Source organism: Patagioenas fasciata, chromosome 23 (assembly GCF_037038585.1).
Source record: "Patagioenas fasciata isolate bPatFas1 chromosome 23, bPatFas1.hap1, whole genome shotgun sequence".
Taxonomy (NCBI): domain Eukaryota; kingdom Metazoa; phylum Chordata; class Aves; order Columbiformes; family Columbidae; genus Patagioenas; species Patagioenas fasciata.
This window is the reverse complement of record NC_092542.1, coordinates 5,444,486-5,466,145: the sequence shown is the minus strand read 5'-3', so window position 1 is coordinate 5,466,145 and position 21,660 is coordinate 5,444,486. Positions and strand designations below refer to the sequence as shown.

At 50.9% G+C, this 21,660-nt stretch overlaps 1 protein-coding gene across 3 annotated transcripts in view; it reads left to right on the top strand.

The window, feature by feature from the left end:
* Positions 1 to 21,660, top strand: part of IGSF21 (immunoglobin superfamily member 21) — a 41,338-nt gene that overhangs the window by 15,692 nt on the left and 3,986 nt on the right. For all 3 annotated transcript variants that reach the window (XM_065855145.2, XM_071798506.1, XM_071798507.1), the window contains exons 2-4: positions 7,557 to 7,669; positions 16,293 to 16,414; positions 20,992 to 21,110. In XM_065855145.2, coding sequence (XP_065711217.2) covers positions 7,557 to 7,669; positions 16,293 to 16,414; positions 20,992 to 21,110 — 354 coding nt within the window. The remainder of the gene's footprint in view (positions 1 to 7,556; positions 7,670 to 16,292; positions 16,415 to 20,991; positions 21,111 to 21,660) is intronic.

Here is a 21,660-nt window from a genome sequence, read left to right as displayed (position 1 = left end):
TACGGATGGCTCCATCCGCCATGGAGTTGTTTGTTGGGAGACACGCGCCAAAGGTGGCGCCGGGTTTGTGAAAACGATGGTGTTTACACCTGGTCTATTAGCCGGCGCTTGGTGATGGATAGAGCTGGTGGTTGAGAGGCTGATAGAAGGAAACGGGAGAGGGGAACGTGGAAATGGTGGATGGAGGAGATAGAAAAGATGGATGTTGGCAAGGGAAAGGTGGAAGTGGTGGAAGGAAAAGATGGAGAAGAGGCAGGAGATGGACGTTGGAAAGGTGGAAGTGGTGGAAGGAAGAGACTGAAAAGATGGATGTTGGAGAGGGTAAGGTGGAAATGGTGGATGAAGGAGATGGAGAAGAGGCAGGAGATGGATGTTGGAGAAGGGGAAGTGGTGGAAGGAGGAGATGGAAAAGATGGATGTTGGAAAGGTGGAAATGGTGGAAGGAAGTGATGAAGAGGAGGCAGGAGATGGATGTTGGAAAGATGGAAATGGTGGATGGAGGAGATGGAAAAGATGGATGTTGGAAAAATTGAGATGGTGGATGAAGGAGATGGAGAAGAGGCAGGAGATGGATGTTGGAGAGGTGGAAATGGTGGAAGGAGGAGATAGAAAAGAGGCAGGAGATGGATATTTGAGAGTCAGGAGAAGACACCGCGGCATCCCAAGGCTCCCACCACCCAAATCACCCATTGCATTTCCACACCCGAAGTGGCCCAAACTCTCCTTTTCTGTCCGAGGTCATTTATCGTGCCGATGTGCATGAAAACCCCGCTGAGCTGAAGCATTTGTACTGTGTTTTTAGCCCAATGTGAGCCATTTGGAGCCTCGTTTCTCTGCAACCTGCGGTGTTGCTGCACCACACTGGGGTTTTGCTACAGACGCCGGCGCGTAAGATTCAATCTCTGCCCTTAAGAACGTCAAAACGACTGTAGCGTTCGTAATGAGGACAAAACCCATCTAAAGATTGATTTTTTTCCTTAAGATATATTGACATAACATTTGGGAAGCCCTTATGTGATCGCGCGGTGTTGAAGATACTCTGTGTGATGCTGAGATGGCTGCACACAAAGTGATGTTGAGTGCCGAAAATTAGGCTTTATTGCTTTATACTTTTTGGCTAGAATATTTTTTCCAGGAGAAATCCAGGATTTGAGGCAAAAAAAACAGTTATGGGCAGCGTTCAAAGCCCCATCTCAACTGGGTTTTGTCACCAACATTGGAATTGTTGGAAGTTGGGTTTAGTTTTGCATTATACACCCCAAAGCAAAGCAAAAAGCTTCAGGCTGGGACACGGGGATAAACGTTGAACTGATAAAGCTTAAAAAACGCATCGTTTTGTAGAGTTGTGACAGATTTTGATCATTAAACCCTAAGTGCAGCAGAACCCCTTGGGGTCCGTCTGTCCCCCAACCCTGATGAAGTGGTTTGCTCAGTTAATCTGGATTTAAAAGGGGTCGAAAGGCCAAACCGGCCGCACTCGATCGATGTATCGATTAAAATTATCGATTTGCACGACAAAGAGCTAACAAGACATGAGAGGCGTCCGTAGGATCTGTCGGGTTTAATGTGCCTATTGCATCCTATTTAGTCAGAGAAAAATAGACCCAAGCATATTCTCTATATACTCCCTATATATTCTATACGTTTGTTCTGCAATATTGAAGGATTTGGGGGCTGGTTTGGCCCAGCAAACCCATAAAGAATAATTACACATACAACCGCAAAGTGTTTCCTCCCACTTATGCAAATGGCTGTGAGGTAAGAGGCATCTAATTAAACGTTTGTACTTTAACACGCCGCGGTGTGAAGGAAGATGAATTTTAATTACAGGCTCTTTAATTGTTTGGTCGGCCTGTTAATATCCTATTTACACAGCGTTAATACAATTTGCTCTCTGCCAGCAGGGCTCTTCCTTGCAGCGCCGCGCTTTTGCGCTTTTATTCCACGAACCAGCTCGAGTTTTGCAAAATCCGGCCCAAATTTTGAGCAGGGTTGGGGACGCTCAGTGTGGCAGGATGCAAACCCCCCTCTCTCCCCCTCCCTCCCTTCATCATGGAAGGAGTGGACACATCTCCTTCTCTCTCTGCTGCTTGAGGCCAACAGCTTCTTTTGTTTGGACTCAGAGCACCCTGGCCAGGGCCCTTAGAAGGGAGCTCTGGGCACCCATGGCCAGTGTGGGGGATGTTTGGAGGCTTCAGGGGCACCCACAGCCAGGGTGGGGGTGCAGAGAAGCTTCTGGAATGCCCACAGTCAGATCTGATCAGGCTATAAAAACAGGACTCTTGGTGAGGCTCTGCCCCTTGCGCGCGATCTCTTGGAGCACGAGCGAGATGGTGCTGCCGAGAGCCCTCCCGGGATGGAGACTCCGCTTGCCTTGCTGCCACGGGTGTGAGTAAATTTCTCCTCGCAGGATTGCGAGTATATCTACTTTCTGTGCACATATGCACGCGTACCTTCCGTGCTCAATACGAGCACATGTATAAATCCTCGCAGAATCACGAGTGTATTTTCCTCCCGTGCTTCCACATAAGCACGTGTAATATTCCATGCATATTTGCACGTGTATTAGCCCTCGCAGGATTGCGAGTGTACACTTTCCGTACTCAATACGAGTACGTGTATCCCTTTACAACAACCCCACACCATGTGCAGGCAGTGTGGACTCTTCCCGGACTCAGGGACGGCTCCGGCGTTGTTTTGGTGAAGCCCCGTGCATGCACTCTGTGGACCTCCTGTTGGATTAGTTGCTGCCCCTTCATAATTTTCCTCAACTGGTATCCAAACCTGTATTTAAGTCACTTTTGCAGTGCTAAATCCTGCTTCTCACTGCTTTAATCAAAGTTGGTTTGGACCCTGTTGTCCCTTAAACCAACCTCGGGTGCCTCTGTGACACTCAGCCCCACTAATGCTCAGCTTTTGGTTTTATTGAAGGCAAAGCTGGAAATTGGAGTAAAACTCGAGCAGTTCGCACTTATAGAAATATAAATGGGCTCCCTCCGATATTGGTTTCTTCGCTTTGCGAAAGGAAGCGCGATGCTCTTCACCTGGCACATCTCATTTCGGTTGTTGTTGTTAAATATGTGTTAAAACGCTTATTCCTCCACTTCAAAAAAATGAAATAAATAGAATATATATTATAATATATATATAAATCCCAATGCAGCAGCTTTCCAGAAGGAAAAGCTCAAGATTGAGCAAAATTTGGCCGCTCATTGGGACAGATGCGAATCCCTCACCCGTCCATGCCCCTTGCAGCCCTCCTGGCTTAGCAAGAAAAAGCAGCAAGACATTATCATTGTAAATCATGGCAGAATATCATAAATAAGGCATCGCCGGAGCTGGGGAGGGCGGGGGGAGGGATTTGCTGCGCTCACAGGAACGGGAGCAACTGTCGCCGTTTAATTTTTAATGAACAAGATGTTGCAAAGTGCTGCGAGTCAAAGCGCGTTTGCTTAATGCTCCTCAGCCCCCGCGCACGGGAGGTGACGTCCGGGCCCCGAGGCCTCGCACGTGGCCACAAACCCTCAGGTACCGGTGGTTTCCCCTCGTGCCGACCATCATCTTCCTCTGCTTGAGAACAGGGAGCAAAATCACCCCCTTGCTTTTGTTTTTTTGGGGTGATTAGCGATCTTTTAGCATCCCAACCGGCTCTTCTGCAAGGAGCAAAGTGCCTCCTGGATGACTTAAATCTCGGAAAATGATGAAAAGCAGCCCTATGCTCATTAGTGGGGGTTCTTGGTTCTTTTTTCCCCCCTCCCTCCTTGTATTTGCACCCCGAAATACCATCCTGGGGCTGCGCCGGAAAGCGGCGGAGGATTTGGTGTGAATTATGTATGGGCCCCGCTAATCACAGGCTGATTAAAATGATGATGTGTTAATATTATCTCTCCCCGTTGCCTCCAGCTGAGGGGAACGCGTTTGCACCTGAAGGATGGGGGGGACATGCTGGGGACAGACGCGTCCCCCCTCCGGCTCCATCCCACAGCATCTTTCCCCTCCCAGCCCTGGAAACATCGTCATTGCTCCAAATGCCCCCAAACACAAAGATGGGGCCAGGCTGAACCTTGGGGACACATCCCGAAGGGGTAAAACCCATCACTGGTTGAAGGTTAATTTTTTGGAAGGGCTGGGATATGAAGTGTCCATGGGGCTGCTCTCACGTGCCAAAAATCCCCCACGGGCCGCTCAAAACGGGGCAAAAATGGGTCTTTTTCCGGTGAAACCTGCCGCCCCCCTCGCAGCTATTTGGTAATTGAAAGCGCCGAGCATGTTACAATGTGCTCCTTTTATTAATGTGTCACTCCTGATTTAAAAGGACATTTCATTTATCTCTCCCTTCCCCCTCTCTCTCCTTTTTTTTCCCCTTTAAACTGGATGTTGCAAGAATTCCCACTGCTCGCTAGCAAAAATACTCTTTTCTCCCCAGGGATGCGATCTAATCAGAAGGCTGAATTTCCATAGGTCAGAATTTAATCAGAGGGTGGCCCGGCGCAGCTTTCGCTATCAAATATGTCTTATTCAAAAAGAGCAAAGGGGAAGGAGAGGAGCTTCGAGGTTCGGAGCTGCCTTTGGGATGCAGATAATGCAGAGGATGATGGAGACGTTGGGTCGGGCTCCTCCTACTAAGGAGTAAATCTGGTGCTCAGCCCTCTTTAAAGTCCTTAAAATTCAGCGATACCTGGCACAGCCAGTAAATCCCGGAGCGAACGGGGGATTTTGAGGAGCGGTGACACGTTGCCATCCTTCACCATTGGAAAGCCAAGGGAAAAGGGGGGCACGAGGGATGAGATTCACACGTCAAGCAGCAAACCAGCAGGTTCTGGACGGCTCCATCTGGATTCTTGTGTTCGTTTTTGGCATTGGGCTCGATTTTCGCGGCTTTTCCCCCTCCCTTACACACATCTGTAGCATTTTGGGGGCTGGCTCCTCCGGGGATCGCGCATCTGTTTCTGTCCGCTTGCCCTCGAGCTCTTTCTCTCCTTGTTTTCCTTATCTTTTGGGGTGATTTTGCTCTGAATTTGAGGTTTCACCATCCAGGCATCAGCATCACCCCACTGCATCACCTCTGGCAACCCCGGTACCGGTGCAATAAACCCCAAAGCTCCAGAGCTTTGGCTTTGCCAGGCAGGACCTGCGCGGGAGAAGAAATGCTGGATCACCCACTATTTTTAAGGACCGCATATCCAGATCCCAGCCCAGCCCAAATTACTGAGTAAAGAGGTACAAACTGGTGGGCTGCAGCCCCTCTGTGCCACCTCAAAGTGGTTTATGCAGCACGTGGAGAGTGTAAAGCAAAAATAAACCCCCTCATTTGGCTTTTTCGAGATTTGGAAGAAGCAGGTTGGGGATGTTTGCGGTTGGATTTGCTGCAGTAAATGCCTGTGCCGATGCATTGGCTGCACGTGAGCAGAGGTGGGTGGCTGGGAACACCCCGAGCTTGGCCATTTTATGACTTTAAAAAGCCACCAACCACCAGAAAATGGTCTAAGCCACCACCAAAACGCCTGCGACGGGGATGCTCCGGCTACCATTGCAGTGCACAGGGTCTATAGATGGATGGAAAACCATCCGAGATGCTGTGGTTACGAGCCGGGAACTCCTGTACCTCAATAATTCGCGGGCACGAGGGAAAACGCAACCTTAGCTCGGTCTTTGTCACCCTCCCGCTTTATTTAGTCGCCCCGCTGATCCGCGCCAGGGGCAGGAGGGAGATGGAATCAGACCCCACGGCTCCGACACCGCTTCACGGAGAGTTTTTCCACACGTGTTGAGGTTCCATCCCCAGTTTCCTTTGAGCAGACGAGCAAAACGTTCACTCATCCCCCTCCCTTTGCTTTTTGTGCCTGTTGCCTGTCTCAATTTTGGAAATGCAGGGGGAATCGGGGCTGCGGGACCTCATCTGACCTTCCTCGCATCCCCCTCCTCCTCCTCTCCCATCGCTGCATCTGCAAAGCCCCGAATTCGAGGGGCAGCGTGTGCTGCGTTGGCAGCCACGAGGAATTAATCCCCGCTTTAGCCTGCTAAAATAAACCCTGCCCAGGCGAGGAGAGGCTGGAAAGAAGCCGTCCTGAACGAACGCGGCTGCTGGCGAGGATTTGAGTCGCTGTCGGGCTGGGGTGGCAAAGATGTAAAACTAAACCTCATTTTTAGGCCTTAAAACAACCCTTAATTTCCACCCCATCCCCGCTTAGTGCTGCTGTTCCCTGCAAAACGCTGCAAAACACCCTCCAACACTCCCCACCACCAAGAAAAAGTCACTGTTTTCCATATCTCCTTGCAACCCGCAGATTGCAGCGGCAAATTTGCTTTGCAACCCAGTATAAAGAGGGTTTCTGGTGTCTTACAGCCCCGTGCTCAGTATTCCAGGCCACGCTGCGTTGCTGTTGCAGCAGGTACGTGTTGCAGCCTCCTCTCCCGCGGGTCGCGCTTGAGATTTATTGCGAAAACACCGGCAACTTGTTTTACAAGTGTTGCGAGGCTCGAATCGCCGGCTGCGGGACGTATGAAACCACCTTTCCTCCTTTCAGGGCATTTTCTGCAAAGGAGTTTTCATTTCTTCAGCTTCATTTCTCAACCCGCTCCCATTTTCCAGGCGCTCCGGAGTTCTTTAGTGTTGCTTTTCCACCTGGTGCAAGCAATAATTTACAAAAGAATGGATTTTGTAGCGGGTTAAGGGTTGTTTTGGGGCGCCCTGGTTGGAAACGGTGTCAAACGGGTACAGTCGGGGCAGGGATGCTAAAGAAAGGCTCCGATCTACCGGGCTGTCAATCTGGGATCTTCCAGCAGCCGGAGGAAATAGAGGAAAATAGAATAGAAATGCAATTGCCTGCCCTCCTGACCCTGCCTGCTCCGCGCTCCTGTAATATTTTGCAGCAAATCGAGGGGAAACAGGGAGAAAATGGGCAGATGGAGCCACCCATGTTCTGATTTTTCCCTCTGCTTTGAGGACAGATCCTGCACCCAGCTACGGGGGAGATGGGGAAGAAGCTGGGCTGTAAAACCTCAGCTCGGGCTTTGCAAATCCTCTGTTGGACCTGTTCACGTGGGAAACAAGTCGTTTAGAGGGTTTTAAAGCGTTTTCTTTCCTTCCAAGGAGGAATTTGGTCTGTGATGGGGACAGAATTGATGTGGGGTGGGTGATGGTGGAGACCAAGTCAAAGCCAAGATCTTCAGAGGGAGGTTGGGCTTGAGTTTGCAGGGTCGGGGCTTTACGCGTGGATGAAGGCAAACCTCAGAAGCTGGGTGTGCGGGGTTTGTTTAGGCAAACGTGGGCAGTTTTGCAAAGCAGCGAAACGCTCGGTCCTTTTTGGTGCCAGAAGCTGGTAAATAAGGCCAGGGAGGATTTGCCTCAGTTTGTGGGGCTTCTTTTGTGCTTTGGGAGCAGCCAAAACTCATCACCGCGAGGGGACACGATGCGTTATCCCCATATGGGATACGACCAGCGTTTGCAGAGCTATTAAAATCATAAAACCATTTAAAGAACACTATTTTAACCCCTTGCCCCATCCTTCTCGGCAGCTCACGTCTCTTTGTCTCCTCTTTTTCACCTCTTCCAGCCTACCTGACCGTCAGCATCGAGCCGCTGCCGCCCGTGGTGGTGGGAGACGCCGTCACCTTGAAATGCAACTTCAAGACGGACGGGAAGATGCGGGAGATCGTCTGGTACCGGGTAAGCGATGCCGGGGACTTTTCTCCTGCCCTTGGGGACGGGGACACGGAGCCACCCGGCTGCTTTGCTCCTGTGCAACAGGAGGTCAAGGCTGGATGCGGGAGAGAAAAGCAAACGATGCTCTCACTGATGGGAATATTGATTTGGCGTAGCAGGCCGGCCTTTGAAAATCTGGGTGGGGGAAGAGATGTAAAAACGGCTTTGAAATCATCCCGAGAGCTGTGTGAAGCTTTTTCCAGGCTTTTAATTATGTTTTTCAGGTGGGTTTGAGGCTTGGTTTGGTGCTGGGGGCTTTGCCAATGGGGGTTTGGAAGCGAGGGGCTCGGGTTGGCACTGTTGCACAAACCAGATTTGCATGTTGGGTGTGAAATGGTGTGAAAAAGAAGGTGGTTTTCATTCTGTGGGGGGAAATGATGGAAATCTGAGGGTATTTGGGGAGCCGTTCTGGGCTTTTCAAGCCTCCCCAAGAAATTCTTTCTCCTTCCCATCCCTGTCCCCAGAATACTCTAGGATGTGGGATGTGAGACTTAGAGCCTCTGGTTTGATTCGGGGAGGGGGGATTTGGAGGCTGTAACTCCCCCTGCACAGCATCACTCCCATCCGCACCGATCCTGGGTCCAGCCTCACATCTCACAGTCTCCAGCAGCATTTTTGGCTTTCTCCGGGGAATTTCAAGATAAGCTGCCAAACACGAATAAAACCCCCGCAGGGGTTTGATCAGAGAAAACTCAGACGTTTTCCAGGATGGGGAAAACTCAGCTCTTTATACATTTGCTCATGGAGGAGGACAAGAAAGAGCTAATTGGGTTGGTGGCCTCGACTGGAGGGGCCACCCTCCTCCATAGGATATTTTTAGTGTGTTTTACCATCTTCTTTCTGCTCCCTGAACAAGGAGAGGCTCTGCCTTAAAGCTCTTTTTCGCATCCAAGCAGGTTTATAAATAGGAAAATGTGCTCGCTGTACTGATATGTATTCAGTTGCTGGAGCCAGGTGTGTGCACAGGCGTATTTCTGTCAAGTCCTAGTTGGTTTTTGCTATAAATATGTGTATTTAGGTGTGTAGGGGATACAGAGAAATACCCAAATCTAAACCAAAAACCAGCCCAAACCTTACATTTCAGCTTGCAGTGGGCTTCCTCTCCTGCTTATTTTGGGGAGGAGGCTTTTTGCACGGCGCTGCCGTCTCCATCGAGTTTTTCCTTCCCTTTTCCACTCAATAATATTGGATTAACCCACTTTCTCGCGAGCAGGAGCTGGATTTGCATAATCCCCGTGCACGGAGGGGCGCTGGAGCCCTCACTCAGGGGACGATGTGCCGGGGCGGCCGAGCAAATCGCTCGCTGAGAACCCACGGAGAGGGTGGGAGGGGAAGAAAATCACCCAGCTTTTATTTTTATCACCGCAAATCCCCCTTTCTTCCATATTTTCTAGCCGCTTTCCCTTTTTCTCTTTTCACAGGGACATCCCGCATTCAGAAAGTTGGGTTTTTCATAGAGCGTCTCGGGATTTCCCAGATTCTCTCCCGATTTTAGGGATTTTCTCCCTTTTCCCCCCCATCTTGTCTCACTCACAGACTTTGAACCCACATTCTCAGCTCCCCTGTGCAGGGGGAGCCGGGGTGGAGATGTTGCGGGTACAGAGTTATATTTATAGCGTTTGTGAATCATCCTGACAGCATCTTTGTGTGCAGCACCAGGGCAGGCTGGGGATGCGTGGGGGCTCCTGCATCCCGTGGTTTATGTTCCCAAGAGCAGAGGGAGCTTGTTGAGTTGAAGGATGTTGATGGGTTGCAGGGGGTGGGAAAGGCAAAAGAAGGGGAGTGTGCAGCAGTGGATTCAGCAGTGGTTTGGTGTAGGGCATGGGGTGGGTGCATAACCCATGGGTGGGTGTATAACCCATAGGGTTTGAGTGTATAACCCACGGGGTGAGGGCATAACCCATCAGGGTGGATGTATAACCCATGGGTGAGTGTATAACCAATGGGGTGAGGGCATAACCCATCAGGGTGGATGTAAAACCCATGGGTGAGTGTATAACCCACGGGGTGAGGACATAACCCACCAGGGTGGGTGTGTAACCCACGGGGTGAGGGCATAACCCATCAGGGTGGGTGTATAACCCATAGGGTTGAGTGTATAACCCACAGGGTGAGGACATAACCCATCAGGGTGGGTGTATAACCCATAGAATTGATGTATAACCCATGGGTGGGTGCATAACCCACAGGGTGAGTACAAAAACCTTCAAGTGGGTGCATAACCCATCGAATGGTGCATAACCCATAGGATTGATGCATATCCCATCAGGGTGGGTGCATAACCCACAGGGCAGGTGCTTAACCCATGGGGTGGGTGCATAACCTACAAGGTGGGTGCAAAACCCTTAAAGTGGGTGCATAACTCATAGAACTGGTGCACAACCCATCAGGGTGGATGCATAACCCATGGGGTGGTTGCATGTTCCATATGATGCGTGCATAACCCTTCAAATCAGTGCAAAGCCCTTCAAGTGGCTGCATAACCCATCAAGGTGGGTGCCCAACCCATAGAATTGGTGCACAACCCCTGGGATGGGTGTATAACTCACAGAGTGGGTGCATAACCCCTGGAGTGCTGCAGACCGAGGCTGAAGGCTGTGAGGAGTAAAGGGGCTTCTTAGACATGTGCAGCAGGTAAACCCCCCCAAAAAGCACCGTGCTGCAACCCAGCACCCCCAAAACCCCCACTCCAGCAACTCCCCTGGGAGCCCCATGGCCGAGGGACATGGAGAAGGGGGTGGCAGCAAGGCACGATGTTTTCCTTGGGTCACAAATCCCCCCAGCTTGAGCAGTTACAATGCAGAAGACTCGAGGAAGCCTGGGCTGAGCAAAGGCGCTTTTTCACGATACAAACAAGAACATGCAGCGTCTGCAGAGGCGTTAATTAACATCCAACCACCCCCTTCCACGGTAGATTTGTCTCCAGAAGGTGCGATTTGCCTGAGAACATGTACAAACACGGGTCCGAACCCCTGGCGTGTTAGGTGAATGCCCAAAAAACCCCTTGCGGGTGACGAGGGTGGTGACATCCTTACAAACGAGCGTGTAATGAGTCCGGGAAGACGCGGAGCTGTCAAGCCGTTCGCTGGCTGCTGTCGCAGGCGTCTCAGGGGTCGCGCTCCAGACCTGATTAGTGCGGTCAGTGCGAGGGCTGGGGAGGGAGAAAATTGCTTTTTTTGCAGCAATGCAGAGCTCAAAAAATTAATATTGAAGTGGGAAAGGACTGGGGAATCCTCGGAGTGCCTGCGGTGGCTGTGCAGACAGCTGGCAGCGGCGGGGGACGCGGGCAGCCGGCAGCAGCCGCGCTGTACACACAGCCCGGGGCGCGGATGAGATGATGGTAATTGCAAGAAAAAAGTGGTTTGCAGGTTTTTTGGTGGCAGGCGAGGGCCGGGCGTGATTTCCCGGCGGGGACGCGCGGCTTGGCCTGGGGGTGTAGAGCAGAGAGCGCTGGGGATGGAGGGGAACGCGCGGGGAGCCGCTCTGCCGCGGTTAATCGGAGTTCGGTGCTCGGTGTAATTAGCAAGAAGGAAAAGAATGCGGAGCTGGGGCTGGTGATGCTGTTTGCAGAGCCTGCACATGGGTGTTGCTCTTCGTAGCACCCATAGCATGTGGGCACTGCTCTCTGTAGCACCCATGGTGTATGGACATGGTTCTCTGTAGCACCTGTGGAACATGGACATTGCTCTCCACAGCACCTGAAGTATGCGGACATCCCTTTGTGTAGCACCCATAGTATGTGCACCTTGAGCTCTGTAGCACCCATGGTGCACAGGCATTGCTCTCCATAGCACCCATGATGTATAGACATTGCTTTCTGTAGCACCCATGGTACATGGACATTGCTCTCTGTAGCACCCATAGTAAGTGGACATTGCTCTCTGTAGTATCCGTCGTGCATGGACATCACTCTCCATAGCATCCATGATGTATGGACCTTGCTTTCTGTAGCACCTGTGGTGCATGGACATTGTTCTATGTAGCACCCATGATGAATGGACATTGCCCTCCATAGGACCCATAGTATGTGGACTTTGCTCTCTGTAGCACCCATGGTGCATGGACCTTGCTTTCTGTAGCATCCATAGTAAGTGGACGTTGTTCTCTATAGTATCCATAGTATGTGGACATTGCTCTGTGTAGCACCCATAGGACGTGAACGGTGCTCTGTGTAGCACCCATAGTATGTGGACATTGGTCTCTGTAGCACCCATAGGACGTGGACATTGCCTCTGTAGCACCCATAGTAAGTGGACATTGCTTTGTGTAGCATCCATAGTAAGTGGACATTGCTCTTCGTAGCATCCATAGTACGTGGGCATTGCTCTGTGTAGCACCCATGATGTATGGACGTTGCTCTCTGTAGCACCCATAGTATGTGAACGTTGCTCTCCATAGCACCCATAGTGCATGGACATTACTCTCTATAACACCCATAGGATGTGAACCTTGCTCTGTGTAGCACCCATAGGATGTGGACATTGCTCTCTGTAGCACCCGCACACAAGCGCTTCTCTCCATAGCACCGTGGCCTTTGCAGGTGAGGGGACACACCCCACATCCCCATGTCCCCCCCTTCCCCCAGCTCTCATTTTTAAGCCCCTGGCTTGGCACAGGGGATTACAAAGCACTTTGCTCAGTTAAGGGCTCATCCCTGCCTGGCAAACGCCCCTGGAGGCTCCAAACCCTACGGCAAGTGGTGGCCGACGTTTCACAGAAGTTGGCGGCGCCACTCGGAGCCACCTGATGGATGGTGACAAATGGCTGTCCCCGCGGGGGCTCCCTCTGCCACTGCCCATTAGGAGAAATGCGATGTTCCAGCCTCGGCGGCGGCTCCGAGCAGGAAATGTTGCTGGTGACAGTGATAAAGTCACCGCTGGCAACAACGGCGGCTCCAGGGAGGGGAAAAACGGGGTGAAGTGACCAAGCGAAGGGCACCCGACATTCCGGGGATGTCATAAGCACTTCCTCCACCCTATGATGCTTCTGGGAAAGCCAGAGCCCCAAATTTTGGGAGGCAGGGCTGGATGCAGCACCGGGATGCTGCTTTTTAGCCTCTCGCTCTTAAAAACCATCTCCCAGACATTTGCATCCCCCTCCAAACTTTCAAGCGAACCCAGTTCATGGCTTCTGATTTATAAACCTGCTACTCTTGAGGGAAAAAAAACTGGAGTTTTACACCTGCGGAGAAATTCTCCAAAATGGGAGCGAAGCGGCTGATGGAGAGATTTGGGGCTGGAAACCGCGAGAGGTCTGACTGGTGCCATTCATTACGCACCGGCTGGGTCGGCCCTGCGCCTCGCAGATGATAATTTAAATGTCAGCGTGGGGAACTCTTTTAATTCCTCATACTTAGGCGGGGAGAGAAGGTCACGAGCAGCAGTGCAGTTTATTGAGCTCTCTATTACCGCTGGGCCAGGGCATCGCTCCGGCAGCGGGGAGCGTGGGCTGCGCTTTCCATAGTTGCACCGTCCCTTTGCACCATTGATTTTTAGCGATGCTGAGCGGGGGGTGCCGGCGTTGGCGATGCCCTTTGGGCGATGGAAAAGGGTTGCAGTGCTCAAATTGTGCAAGTTTGGGCAACTAAATCGACTAATGTGTGTTTTTTGGAAGGTAAATGTGATGGTGGCAGTTTGGGTGGCTCTGAGCAAGGTGGGGCAGCTCAGGGTGGGAGGAGGAACATCAGCCAGCTGGGTTAAATGCAGATGCTTGAATGAGCTGGGGAAGGAGGCAGAAATAAAGCTAAAAAGGGGTTTTTCCAGCGCGATGCGTTTCTCCCTGCAGCTGCGACGCGGGATGCTACAAACCCCTCAAGCATCAGTCACTCCTTGCGGGTATTTCTCCCTTTTTCCATAGCATTTACTTGGAGGAAAATTGTCAATTGGGCCCCAAGACGAGGAGGGTTGAAGGAATCCAGACCCATTCCCCAGGGTGCTACGGAGACCACCTGTAATTTTAGGGTTCTAACACCCTCAAAATCTCTGGTTTCTCCTCCAAAATCCACCCCCAACATCCCTTTGGTCCCCCATCCGCAGCCTTATCTACCCCCCCCAGCATCCCGGCGAGAGGCTCTGCCAATATTAACGACACCGGCGTATTTTGGGGACAGCGAAGTACTGGGTCACTGGTGAGGTGACAGCAACCGGGGGGGGACACGCAGGAGGGGGCAGGAGGTTAATGTGTCCCCGCACTGTAGCAATTGCTGCGGTTTGGGCAAGAATAAGGTTTTTATTGGAGTTTATAAATAATGCAGCTGCCTGAGCTCAGCTTTGGTGCCTTCACTGTGCTTTTCCCTCTCCCCACACGCCTTTTTCTCCAGCTCCTCAACGTGGCCATAAAATTTGGGGCAATTTGGGTACTGCAGAATGATCATCCTTTTGGCTTTGTCCCCAGCTTGGCGGCTCCCACGCTCACACCAACTTTATATGTAGCTCCTTTCCAAATCAAAAGTGACCCCAGGGTCATTTTCAGGCTGAAAATAGGTCTTAATTCCTAGAGAAAGACTATTTTTTAATGTGCTTTTATATAAATCCCCAAGGATGCGACCGGGCTGCAGCATCTTCCCTTCCTGTGCATCCTCGGGGGGATGCGATGGGTAACGGAGGGTGAGCGTTGATGTGAGAGATGCTTTGAGCTGCATTTCTTTTCCTTTTTCCATACTCATATATCTATATCTATAAATATAGATATATATAACCCACATCTGTCCAGATGTGCTGGAAAACTCCTATGGTTTTAAACTCCTGGTCACCTCCAGTGGTCCCCACCCCGAGCATCCCTCTGGGAGCGATTGCTCTGCTGCATCCCAAAAATAATCCCTTAAATAAACCCCTTTTTTTAGCGATACCCAAAGAGTTCCCTGATCCAGGAGGTTTCCAGACATAGCTAAAAACTGGGAAAAGAAGCAAAACACGTCCTTGAAAACTTCCCTTCGTTCCCAAGGCCGTGGATTTACAGGTCCGATAACTCTTCCTGCGGTCCTTTATCCCACGTCCGTGCCAACGTGTATTTGCTTTGCCATAAAAGCCTCGGGCTTGGCGAATAAATTTGAAGAGGTGGGTTTAGTGACAGCTTCTTTTTGTTGTTTCTTTTCTTCCCTTCCTTTTTGCCGTTAAAAAAAAGGGGGGAATAAAGAAAATTTGGCATTGAATTTTGCCCAAAAGGGGAGAGAAGTGCTGGGTGGTCCTGGAGAGATGCTGATTTGGGGGGTTTAATCCCCTTCTGTGCGTGGCCTATTAAAAAAGAAAGACTATTCTAACATTCTGATGGATCGATCCGGGCTGTTCTAACCCCAAAATGCCCATTTCCCGACTCCATTGCTTTTCTCTGCCTTTTCCTCCAGAATTTTGTACTAAATCTCACTCCTCGCAAGAGGGAGAAACAAATCTGAAGGTATTGGGGGAAACAAAGAAGAAATGAGTCCTCCCCACTCTTAAAAAGAACTTTTTCCCACTTAAAAATTACAATTCCAGTGAGTGACTGGAGATGGGAGTTAGTGATGCGGGGAAACATTTAATGAAATAGAACAAGGGCAAGTGTAGGGTCTTGAATCTGGGCAGGAACAACCCCAGGTTCCAGTGTAAGTTGGGGAATGAGCTATTAGAGAGCAGTGTAGGGGAAAGGGACCTGGGGGTCCTGGGGCCAGCAGGGTGAGCATGAGCCAGCACTGGGCACTTGTGGCCAGGAAGGCCAATGGTACCTGGGGTGGGTTAGAAGGGGGTGGTCAGTAGGTCAGAGAGGTTCTCCTGCCCCTCTGCTCTGCCCTGGGGAGACCACACCTGGAATCTTGTGTCCAGTTGTGGCCCCTCAGCTCCAGAAGGACAGGGAACTGCTGGAGAGAGTCCAGCGCAGCCACCAAGATGCTGAAGGGAGTGGAGCATCTCCCGTGTGAGGAAAGGCTGAGGGAGCTGGGGCTCTGGAGCTGGAGAAGAGGAGACTGAGGGGTGACCTCATTAATGGTTACAGATATATAAAGGGGGAGCGTCAAGAGGATGGAGCCAGGCTCTTCTCGGTGACAACCAGTGACAGGACAAGGGGCAATGGGTGCAAACTGGAACACAGGAGGTTCCACTGAAAGAGGAGAAGCAACTTGTTGGGGATGAGGGTGGCAGAGCCTGGCCCAGGCTGCCCAGGGAGGTTGTGGAGTCTCCTTCTCTGCAGACATTCAAACCCGCCTGGACCCCTTCCTGTGGAACCTCAGCTGGGTGTTCCTGCTCCATGGGGGATTGCACTGGATGAGCTTTCCAGGGCCCTTCAACCCCTGACATTCTGGGATTCTGTGAAGTGGACGGAAACGTGCGGGTTTGGTTTTGAATCTCAGCAAGTGTATAATAAATAAATCATATGCATTGAATCTTAAGAAAAACATGAAGAATAAAAATACTAAAAATAAAAGTATTTCTAGTAAAAATATTTGAAGGAAAAATGTCAAAAGCAGAAATATGTAAAGTAGAAATATTAAGGATGAAAATAGTTAAAATGAACATATTTTAAAGTATTTTTTGAAATCCAAAAGCAGGTGCAAAGCTGCTCGTGCGTTCACACAAGTGACCACGGGTATCTCAGCTGTATTTTCTTCTTCCCGCAGGTCACCGATGGTGGCACCATCAAGCAGAAGATCTTCACCTTCGATGCCATGTTCTCCACCAACTTTTCGCACATGGAGAATTATCGGAAGAGGGAGGATCTGGTCTATCAATCCACCGTGCGGTAATATCCCCTCCTTTGACTTTGGAATGCTGGTTTTTTAGGAATTTCCCCCATTTTGGGGCAGTTGAGGGTATTACGGCGATATCTGCTGTGTCCTCTTTGACTGCGGGTGAGGATTTGTTGTATTGCAAAGGAATTATCATCCCACCAAATATCCACAGTCTGTCCCTGGGGAAAAAGTGACATTAGTGGAGGTTTCCAAGGGTGAAAATGGGCTTAGAAAAACAAAGCTTGGGAAAAAAAGCAATAAATAAAAATATATATGTGTATATATATATATATATGTTTATAAAGCAGGCGTCATGGAAGCTTGTCTTTGCTTTCCTTCCAAGTGCCAAATCACTTTGCAGGAGTGTCAGCTTTATTACTAATTACACACTTGTTTTATCGCCGGTGCTATAAAAACAAAACCGGAGCCTGAAAACAAACATCAAGGGGAACCTTAATTCAAGGCAAAAAAAAAGCTGGGCTGAACTATTTCTTTTTCACTATTTTTTCCTTGTTTCTTTTTTTAAATTAGAATTTGCCAGCTGGATTTCCAAGCTTGTTTTTTCCCCAGCGCGGGGTAGTAAACTTCTGCGTATGGTGGGGAAAATAGAGGGTATGTGATGCTTTGCACCTGCAAATGTGGGGGATGAGTGTGTGTGCGAGTGTGAAATCCCTTTGAATTGGAATTTTGGGTGGGTTTTCTGCTGTAATTTTGCTGCTCTCAGAGGGATGTTTTCTTGTGAGAAATGGTGTTAAATGGCTGCAGGGGAATAAATGTGAATATAGAGTGGAGAAGGAGGAAAACGGGGCTAGGGAGGAGGTGACAGGGGATGCTCAGAGGATACTCAAGGGTTGCTCGGGAGGATGCGTGGAGATTACTCAGGGGAGGCTCAGGGTTGCTCAGGAGGGTCAGCGGATCCTCAGTAGTTGGATGCTCAGATGTTGCTCAGGGGATACTCAGGGGTTGCTCAGGGGATGTTCCCAAGATGCTTAAAGGATTCTCAGGAAGGTCAGCGAATGCTCAGATGATGCTCAAGAGGGTCAGGGATTGCTCAGGAGGATGTGTAGGGCCTTCTCAGGAGATACTTGGGGAATGTTCCAAAGATGCTCAAAGGTTGCTCAGGAGGGTCAGCAGGTGCTCAGAGGTTGCTCAGAGGATGCTCAGAGGTTGCTCAGAGGATGCTCAGGGGAGTCAGGAGATGCTCAGAGGTTGCTCAGGTTGCTCAGGAGAATGCACAGGTGTTGCTCAGGGAGTGTTCAGATGATGCTCAGAAGATGCTCAGGAGGGTCAGCAGATGCTCCAGGTATGCTCAGAGGATGCTCAGATGATGCTCAGGAAGGTCAGGAGATGCTTGGGATGCTCAGAGGTTGCTTGGGATGCTCAGAGGTTGCTCAGGATGTTCCAGAGTTGCTCAGGATGATCAGAGGTTGCTCAGGATGCTCAGAGGTTGCTTGAGATGTTCCAGAGTTGTTCAGGATGCTCAGAGGTTGCTCAGGATGCTCCAGAGTTGCTCAGGATGATCAGAGGTTGCTCAGGATGCTCAGAGGTTGCTTGAGATGTTCCAGAGTTGTTCAGGATGCTCAGAGGTTGCTCAGGATGTTCCAGAGTTGCTCAGGATGCTCAGAGGTTGCTTGAGATGCTCCAGAGTTGCTCAGGATGCTCCAGAGTTGCTCGGGATGCTCAGAGGTTGCTCAGGATGCTCCAGAGTTGCTCGGGATGCTCAGAGGTTGCTCGGGATGCTCAGAGGTTGCTTGGGATGCTTAAGAGTTGCCCAGGAGGATGCACAGGGCCTGCTTGGGGGGATGCTCAGGAGGTGCTCCAAGGATACTCAGGCGACGATCAGAGGTTGCTCAGGGGGAGGTTCAGAGGTTGCTCAGGGGCTGCTCCACTTTTCAGTTGTGTTTCCCTGTGTGGCACAGGCCCCGCTCAGCCGCTCACTCGGCTGTCGTACAAGTTTCTGACACGCTTAATTATCGTTTAGAGCCTGTTTTTGGCGGCTTCACGAAGAGATTACACATTCCCCAACCCACCAGCCCTCCTTCCCTGCCATAAACCCAGCCCTAGCAGGGAGCACCATGAAATTCAGGGAATTAAACCCAAATCAAACATCCCCTGTGTGCAGAACGAGCCATCCCAACCACGAGCATCCCTTGAGCAAGAGACAAGCACCTTGCACTATCCCAGCAAGGCAAAAAACAGCTGCTCTTTTTCCTTTTTTGGCTCAAAACCCTCCATTTTTTCTCCCTTTCACCACATGTTTGTAGAACTAATAGAATTTGTGAGCAGAAAATCTCGCCGCCCTAGGACCAAGAGCTTAAGAGCCTCGGTAATCGCCGGCGCGGTGCCGGCAAATCACCCATGGATGTTTGCGGTCAAAGTCTTTTCACGCAGTTGCCTTTTTTCGGAGGAAAACAACAACTTGCCTGGGGAGCAAGGAGGCATTTCTCTCCAGAACTTGTTTTCTGAATCGTTGGCTTGATGACTCTTTTTTCAATGGGAGTCCTGCTTTATTTTGGGCTGCGGTGAAGCAGATGAGCAATTTTTGGAAGGGTTTGGCGATGGCTCGGTCGCTTCCCAACCATTTCCACTCGGGTTTTTCTCTTTTTTCATTGTATTCTTTCACCTTTTCTGCCTGTTTTCTTTACATCTTTAAGGGCACGGTCACGTCGGTGCCGTCCCACGGAGCATTATCCATGGGTCTTATCTGCTCCTTTTCATTCTGCCTTTGAATGCCGCCCGCTCACATGTGAAAAGCAAAGCCCAGAGAGATATCCGACCCTTGATTTTTAATGATTTCTTTTCCCCATCTTCTAATTAAAACCCCACCCTCATCAAGTAAAGCACTGCTTTATGCATAGCTATATAATTTCTGTTTTTCCTTATTCCCAGTGTGCTTAGAGGATGCGAAGGACACACCAAGCACCGGTCTGGTTTTGCAGGACTGGGGTTTCCCTTTCTCTGGTCTCTCCGATTGCAAAAACATGGAACTGACCCAATTAGGACTATTTTACACCCAAATCCGGGTGCGAACCCAAAGGGCTTGTTCTTCTTGGCGGGGACCAGAACCGCTCCTGCGTGTCGCTAACGAAGGGTGTGGATGATTTCCCAGTTAATTAGAGGCTGGAACAGATGGCGGAGGCTTGAGATGAAAGCGGCGCGGCCGTGAAAAAGGAGCTGCTGAGTGACTGGTGGCTTCAACGGGGGCTTGTTTGTGCTGGGGGGGCTTGTGCAGTGAGGAGGAGGCACCGGGGGCATTTCAGAAAGGGTTTGGCAAAACGGGTTTGTCGGGAAAAGGGTGGGGGTTTGAGCTGGGGCTGGCTCCATGTGGGAGGAGATGATGGGGATTGCTCAGGAGATGCTCAGAGGATACTCAAGGGGGATGTGCAGGGATTACTCAGGGGGATCAGGAGATGCTTGGGGTGCTCAGGGGATGCTCAGGAGGGTGTTCTGAGGATACTCAGGATGCTCAGGAGGTGGAATGCTCTGAGGATGCTCAGGAGGTGCAGGAGATGCTCAAGGGTTGCCCAGGGAATGCTCCAAGGGTGCTCAAGAGATGGAATGCTCTGAGGTTGCTCAGGAGATGCTCAGGCAACGCTCCAAGGATGCTCAGGATGGGCAGGAGATGCTTGGAATGCTGAGGGAATGCTCTGAGCATGCTCAGGGAATGTTCTGAGGATGCTCAGGAGGGGCAGGAGATGCTTGGGGTGCTCAAGGGTTGCTCGGGGAAATGCTCCAAGGATGCTCAGAATGGGAAGAAGATGTTTGGGATGCTCAGGGAATTCTCCAAGGATGCTCAGGAGATGGAACGCTCCGAGGATGCTCAGGAGATGCTTGGGATGCTCAAGAGTTGCTCAGGGAATGCTCCAAGGATGCTCAGGAGATGCTCAGGGAATGCTCTGAAGATGCTCAGGGAATGCTCTGAGGGTGCTCAGGAGGGTCAGAAGATGCTTGGGATGCTCAGGGGATGCTCAGGGGTTGCCCCTTCCTTCTTGCCGTGGTGGGATGCTGCTCACCGGCAAGGTTGGACACTCACGCTCAGCAAAGTGACTCCTTTGCAACCCCCACGAGCATTTCCACTTCCAGCAGCACAAATCCTTTCGCACCTCTCTTCTTTTTTTTATGATATCTATTTAAAGACTCTCGATAATACACCGATCGAAGCGTGTGCTTGGAGTTGGGGCTTTTGATGCTTTTTATCCGCCACGCTTTGCTGCAGCCGCCGCATCGCCCGAGCGGTCCGTAACGTCTGGTGCCGAGACTTTCCCATCGGTGTTTCGCAGGCGTTTCATGTCCACGCTTCGTGGGTTTTTTGCTCTCGGCGGTGCCTTTACCTCCCGTACGCTTCTCCTTTCAATAATGCAATTACTTACCCTCCCGAGGAGCTGTCAGTGCCGGTAAACTCCAGCTGCTAAACTGCATTACGCAGCTCGCTCCTGCAGCCTTTGCAGTTATTAATAGTTTATTGATCCCCGGCACTGCTGAAAAGCGACCCCGTCCGATGCCGCGGGATCCGGATGCCACGTCCCCCGGGAAAATGGGGTCGGGATGGAGGGGGGAGCAAGGGGTGAGCCCTGTCTGTCCCCCACAGCCTCCCCGAGGTGCGCATTTCGGACAACGGTCCCTACGAGTGTCACGTGGGGATTTATGACCGAGCCACGCGAGAGAAGGTGGTCCTGGCGTCCGGGAACGTGTTCCTCAACGTGATGGGTGAGTGCAGCACCTCAGCGAGTGGGACCGGGGCGGGAAATGAGTGTGGGGTCTCGGGGTTTGGGGACAGGAGGGGCTTGGCTCATTTTCCCATCCCTGGGGGTGGGGACAGGGATGGAGGTGAGGATGAGGGGTGGGGATGAGGGATGGACATGGGGATGAGGGATAAAGATGGGGATGAGGATGAGGATAGAGACAAGGGATGAGGATGGGGACAGGGATGAGGTTGGCAATAGAAATGGGGATGGGGATGAAGATGAGAATGGAGACAAGGGATGAGAATGGGGATGGAGATGAGGGATGGGCATGAGGATGGGAACAAAAATGAGGATAGAGATGAGGGATGAGGATGAGGACAGGGATGAGGTTTGCAATGGAAATGGGCATGGGGATGGTGACGAAGGATGGAGGATGAGGGTGGGAATGGGGATGAAGATGAGGATAGAGACAAGGGATGAGGATAGAGACAAGGGATGAGAAAGGGGACAGGGATGAGGTTGGGGATGGAAATGAGGATGAGCACAACCATGATGGGGCTGGGGACAGGGAT